This window comes from Grus americana, chromosome 17 (assembly GCF_028858705.1).
Source record: "Grus americana isolate bGruAme1 chromosome 17, bGruAme1.mat, whole genome shotgun sequence".
Taxonomy (NCBI): domain Eukaryota; kingdom Metazoa; phylum Chordata; class Aves; order Gruiformes; family Gruidae; genus Grus; species Grus americana.
In genome coordinates this window covers 6417306-6423403 of record NC_072868.1, presented here as the reverse complement: position 1 = coordinate 6423403, position 6098 = coordinate 6417306, and the positions used below count along the sequence as shown (strand labels likewise).

Here is a 6098-nt window from a genome sequence, read left to right as displayed (position 1 = left end):
CAGCTGGAGCACCCCAGCTATCTGGGAACGACTGGCCAGAGCGGGAGGTGTCGTGAGCTCCGTCGGACTCCCATCCCCAGCGCTGCCTTGCTGCGGCTGCCCTTTGCTTCCCCCTGGGGTGGCCCCAGGCTGGCCGGGGCTGGCAGCCGGTAGAAGCAGGGTGCTTCCAGACAGCCCTGCGCCTGGAGATAGACGTTTCCCCCCGGAAAGGAGACGTCAAGGGAAGAGGGAGAGCAGAGAACAGCGGGAAGAGCTGAGAAGAGGAAGTCACGCCGGGGACGGGCACAGTCCTTGCAGAGTCCTCATGCACAGCAAAGCCTTGCAGTGAACCACCCAAGCTCGGGCCACACAAGGGCTTCGCCAGTTTTAAAAGCCGGGGGAGGGAGCCTTCGGGGAACACCCCACAAAACGGACGCCCACGCTCCTGGGCCGGGGCAGCCGCTGCCGGGCGCTCTCCCTCGGCCGGGCGCAGGCACGGCCAGGCAGGCGCTTCCCTCCCCCGGGCCGGGGCAGGCGCCAGGCTCCGGACCTGCTCCTTGCAGCAGCTCCTCGGCTGCCCGGCCGGCCCCGAGGCCCGAAAAACCCTCCGCTCCCCCATGAGGGACCGGGCGAGGCCGGGCTGGGGCTGCGGCGCCGCGTCTCCATGGCGACCCCGGAAGCGGCCGCCATTGGCCGGTCGGGCCGGAAGCGGAAGTCGGCGGAGGGGCGGGGGCGGCGGGATGCTGGCGGCGCTGCTGCTGCCGCTGCTGCTGGCGGCGGGGCCCGGGCGGGCGGGGGCGGGGCGGGAGCGGCGGGACGCGCTGCGGGAGGAGCTGCTGCTGAGCCCGCTGCCCGCCGGGGACGTGGCCGCCACCTTCCAGTTCCGGACGCGATGGGACGCCGACCTGCAGCGGGGCGCAGGTAGGGCGGGGCGGGATCCGACGGACCGCTATTGGCTGGGGCGCGGCGCAGGGGGCGGGGCTAGGGGTGGAGCTATTACGGGGGTGACGACGCGATGAGGTAGATTGCATTAGGGTGATGACGTTACCGCGTTTGGGGATGATGTCAGCGGCGCGAGTGACGTCAGAGGCGGGGGTGCTGAGGTTGAGCCTGAACAGGGCAGAGCGAGGCTATGGGGGCTGCGGTGACATCAGCACGAGGGGGCTGCATGCGATGACGTGAGCGGGGGGCAGCACCGGAGAATGATGTCAATGTCATGTGTGGCCAGGCCCTGCTGTGATGTCAGGGCGGGGGGCCGGGGGGGTGAGATGGGCCGGGCAGGGGCTAACGCCGCCCGCAGTCTCTCACTACAGGCTCTTCCCGAAGGCGCTGGGGCGGCTGGTGGCGGCGCTGGGCGTGCGGGAGCTCCACCTCGCCCTCACCCAGGGCTTCTGGCGCACCCAGGCCTGGGGGCAGCCGCCCCTGCAGGCACCCGCCGGCGCCGAGCTCTGGGTCTGGTTCCAGCCCACCGTCACCGAGTAGGTACCCCAGGCACAGGTCCGTCCCTCCGGGTCCCTTCTGCGGCCATCGCTCCCGGGAGCCATCACGCTTTCCACACAAGGCGGCTGCAGCGCGTGGTGTGCAGGGCCCTCCTGGGTTGGCAAATGTCAGCTGGGACAAAGAGCCTCCCACGCCGGGGGCAGCTCTAAGCAAAAGCAGAACGTAGCCCCACTCAGCGCAGGGGGCAGGATGTGACGCTGAGGGAAAACCCTTGTTCGCTAAAGGAACAAGTAATTCCCTTGTGGTTTGTGATGACAAACCCCTCACTGTGCTAACATGACAGGGTTATATCTTGACCTCTCCTCCGTGACTCACTTCCTTTGACTCTCCTCCAATACCTGTCACCATCTCCCTTAGCACAGAGGCCCTGGTTGAGTGGCAGCAGCTCTCTGTGGTCTCGCAGAGCTCTTTCCTCCCTACAAATGGCCCATTCCCTGCCTGCCGGTCTGGTCAGCCTTCAGAACTGCACCAAGGGGTTGCTTTAGGTCTCGCATCCCCTTCCCCATACACCTCACGTCACCTCCCGCGTGCTCCCTGCTCCCCCAGCCTCTCTCCTCATGCACCAGCTGCACCTGTCACTGGGTCCCTGGCTGCGTGAAGCCCTGCCAGGCAGGGGCTGCCCCTGCGGTGAACGTTCCCCACATCTCAAGCATTAGAATAAAATACCAAGAGAGCTGGAGAGTGCGTGACCAGCACCCTCTGCCTGCACGCTTCTGAAAGCCAGCATCATCGCCCCTGGTATATTTATTGAATGTTACTGACTTAAAGCTTGTTGTTCCAAGGATTTGAGCTGCTTAGTAATCTCTGGTATCTGTTCTCACACAGTGTTGACAAAGCCTGGAAAGAACTGAGTAACATCCTCTCGGGAATATTCTGTGCTTCTCTCAACTTCATTGACTCGACCAATACAGTCACTCCAACAGCGTCCTTCAAACCCCTGGGCTTAGCCAACGGTGAGCCCGGCTCTGCCCTCTCACTCCCGCCTCTAGCTTTAGTTCTGCCCTGTGGCACTGCGGGGAACCCGGGGGCAGGTCTGGGTGTCTACAACAGGGTCTGTTAACCTCCTCCTGGAAGCATTTCCTCTCCCTACAAACGAGGCTTGGATTTGAACAGAGGAGACACGAGCAGCTCATGGCAGATGCTCCCAGGCCCTAGTCTGTCTCTCTGAAAAGTATTTTATGAAACAGCTAGCAAGGACTGGAGGATTTAAGGTGCTCAGAAAAAAAAATCTGCTAGAATATGCCTTCACCTACTCTTTCCAAATCACTTTGAACAGAGTGGGCTCTATTCCTGATTGAGCTGGTGGCTTTTCAGGGACATTGGCTGTGGGGTACACTGGGGGATGGAACAGGTCTGCTTCTGCTCTCGTGCCTGTAGCAGTACCAGCCTGTTGACCCTCCACCTCCCTGCCCAGGGACAGATCACCATCTCCTGCGATATGCCGTCCTGCCCAGGGAGGTGGTCTGCACAGAGAACCTCACGCCTTGGAAGAAGCTGCTCCCATGTGGCTCAAAGGTAACGACAAGTCCTGCTGCCTTGCTGGGCCAGTGCCGATGGAGCTGGGTTCCTGACAGCGATCCGGGAACTCGCACTGGGAAGTCTCAGCAGGGCTTTTCTCTCAGTGGGAGCAGAGAACAGACCTGGGGCTGAGTTTCTCCTTTTCTCCCTTCAGGCTGGACTTGCTGTGCTGCTGAAGGCCGAGCGCTTGTTCCACAGCAGCTACCACTCGCAGGCAGTGCACATCCGCCCTGTCTGCAGGGTAAGCACGAGGCTCAAGGCTCCCTCTTTAAGACCCCCAAGAAAAAATCCAAACCCTTCTTGTGACACTGCAAGATGACACACTGGTTTGCCCAGCTTCCCTGCGGTGGGTTCACTGTGTCTAACGCAGCTGTTGTCCTGCTTCTCTGGTCTCACCTGCGTCCCGATGGGATTCTTGCAGTCCTGGTGGAGTTCCAGCTCCCTCCTGGTGTCCTGTCCCTCCAGAAGGTGTTATCAGAGCTGCCTTTCTTTCTCTTGTTCAGGATGCCTCCTGCCTGGCTGTGTCCTGGGAGCTCAGACAGACCCTCACTGTGGTCTTTGACACCTTTTCCAGCGGCCAAGGAAAGAAAGGTAAGCTCGGTGGCAGTGTGCTATGGTCCTCGAGTGCCCACGGCACTTGACTCAGCCTGCCACTGGCCTTGCCTCCCGCAGACTGGTCCCTCTTTAAGATGTTCTCTCGCACACTTACTGACGCGTGTCCTCTGGCATCGCAGAGCAAAGTCTACGTCGACATCTCCCCTAAGAACAAGGTAGTGCTCACGGACCAGAGAACACCCCCTGCTCCCTCGGTTCAGCCACTTCGTGTGGCTCTGAAACATCCTTGCCTCCATCCCCTGCATGGCCTGGGTCCCCCAGGAGCCCTCCAGGGCTAATGAAGGGAGGTGGTTTCCTTCCTCTGAGCAGGGCTGTGGGCACGAGCGTGGTGGTGGTAGTAAGAGCGCTGAGCTGGCTGTTGGGTGGGAAAGCTCAGGGACAGCCGGAGGGGCTTTGCCCAGCACTGCTGGTTACTTCAAGGGGCGCTTTTCCTTTCATGATCCATTTGCTTTCTCAGGAAAAGGAGTTACTGGAAGTGACCCCCCCTCCGGTATCTGTACATGAAGCTATTGTTCAGGGAGACAAGAGAACCTATGCCGTCTATGACCTGCTGAGCCCCTCACTCTTCAATACATCTCGCAGCCTCAACGTGCAGCTGAAGTGGAAGCGGCCCCAAGACAGCTGTGAGCGACCAGAACTTCACTGCACCACTGGTCAGGGCTCCAGGCCTAACTACCACCCCGCATCACCCCCCATTCCTGTGTCCTTTTCTCTTTTGCAGCGGAACTGCCAACCCCCGTTCTCCATGCTCAGCGCTACGTGAGTGGATACGGGCTGCAGACCGGAGAGATCAGCACTCTCATCTACAACACTCACCCATACCGGGCCTTCCCCGTGATCCTGCTGGAGACCGTGCCGTGGTATCTGCGGCTCTACGTGCACACTCTGACTATCGTCACGAAGGGGAAGGAAAACAAGCCAAGTAAGTAAACATGCCAGTTCCCTTGGCACAAGCGGCTCATTCCAGAGATGGTTTAGTCCCTCCCTTGGGCCCCAGTGATCACTGGGGAACTGGACTGGGTAACAGAACATGTTAGGATGTTTCCCTAGCCTTCAGTTCAGCACTTGCAGCAGATCAGACTTTATTAAGTCTGTTTTATAAGAGGCACATGGGCAGTGTTTCATAATCCAACAAGGGTCCAAACCAAAGTGAATTGATTTTTGTAGTAAAGGAGGCTTGATTTAAAACTGATGACTGGCTCTTACTTTGCATTTGTACCTTTCCCTATGAGCGCCTGACTTTCATGGGTCATCAGCTCTAAAGACCAGCCAGATGTAGCTTTAACATATGCTTTTTGCTACCTGTGCATCTTTACTTGCCCAGAAAACCTCTCCCGGGACAGCGGAAGCAGGAGCACCCACCCCATGGGAGGTGCCCAGGCAACGTGAGATTGGACAAGGTCCCCCGGTGCCACTGACACATCTCTTTGGGGTTAGGTTATATCCACTACCAGCCAGCCCAGGACCGGAGACGGCCTCACCTCTTGGAGATGCTGATCCAGCTGCCAGCCAACTCTGTCACCAAGATCACAATCCAGTTTGAGAGGGCCTTACTGAAGTGGACGGAGTATACACCTGACCCCAATCACGGCTTTTACGTCAGGTAACGATGTACCTCAGCTCCTCATCCCCTTCTGGGCCTTGTGTAGGACATGCTGCCCAGGTCTCTGGGGACGGGAAGAACTCTTGCCGTCTCTCTGCTGTCAGGACTGACACCAGCGTGTCCTTTGTCTCTTTAGTTCATCTGTGCTTAGCGCCCTGGTGCCCAGCGTCATTGCAATGAAGGACATGGATGTGGAGCAGAGCCCTCTCTTCACCTCGCTGTGAGTGTGCCTGTGCTGGGGAGCAGGGCCGTACCGCAGCGCCTGCGGGCTGCCGGCTGCTGTCATCCCGTCTGGTGAGCATGAAACGGTGGTCCTGTGCACGCTGACGCTCCCTTTCCTGCTTCCGCTCTCCAGGTTTCCTTCCTCTGATGGCTCCAGCTATTTTGTGCGCCTGTACACGGAGCCGCTGCTGGTGAACTTGCCGACGCCAGACTTCAGCATGCCCTATAACGTCATCTGCCTGACCTGCACCGTGGTGGCAGTGTGCTACGGCTCCTTCTACAACCTGCTGACCAGAACGTTTCACGTGGAAGAGCCGAGCCGGGGCGGACTGGCCAAGCGGCTGGCCAACATCATCCGCAAATTCAGGGGGGTGCCCCCGCTCTGAGGGAAACCCGGGCAGCCGGTACTGGCCTCGGGGCTCCGTGGGGAGGCCCAGAGAGCAAAGCGCTGCTGCCTCTTGTCTTTGCTGGAAGCAGCCTGCTCCATTTTGCTGTTTGGATCTCTTTTCAGGATCCAACAAGCTGAGAGATCACTTCCATCGGAAAATGGCTCTAAGCCCATTGACTACTGAACTGCACTGCTGTGGGATTGGGAAAGACTTCTGTTTGGGAGAGGGTAATGTGCTGGGAACGATGCTGGAAGTAAACTTGAGCTGTTTTG

The 6098-nt window shown here is 59.3% G+C and overlaps 1 protein-coding gene across 1 annotated transcript; it reads left to right on the top strand.

Moving 5' to 3' along the window:
* Window positions 1–628: 628 nt before the first annotated feature.
* Window positions 629–6098, top strand: PIGT (phosphatidylinositol glycan anchor biosynthesis class T). Its single transcript, XM_054845386.1, is given in 13 exon segments — window positions 629–708; window positions 710–900; window positions 1280–1457; window positions 2305–2432; window positions 2894–2994; window positions 3152–3238; window positions 3501–3588; window positions 3670–3767; window positions 4070–4235; window positions 4334–4534; window positions 5050–5215; window positions 5352–5435; window positions 5571–6098. Coding segments are annotated over 13 exon segments (1806 nt in total). The 5' UTR covers window positions 629–643; the 3' UTR covers window positions 5824–6098.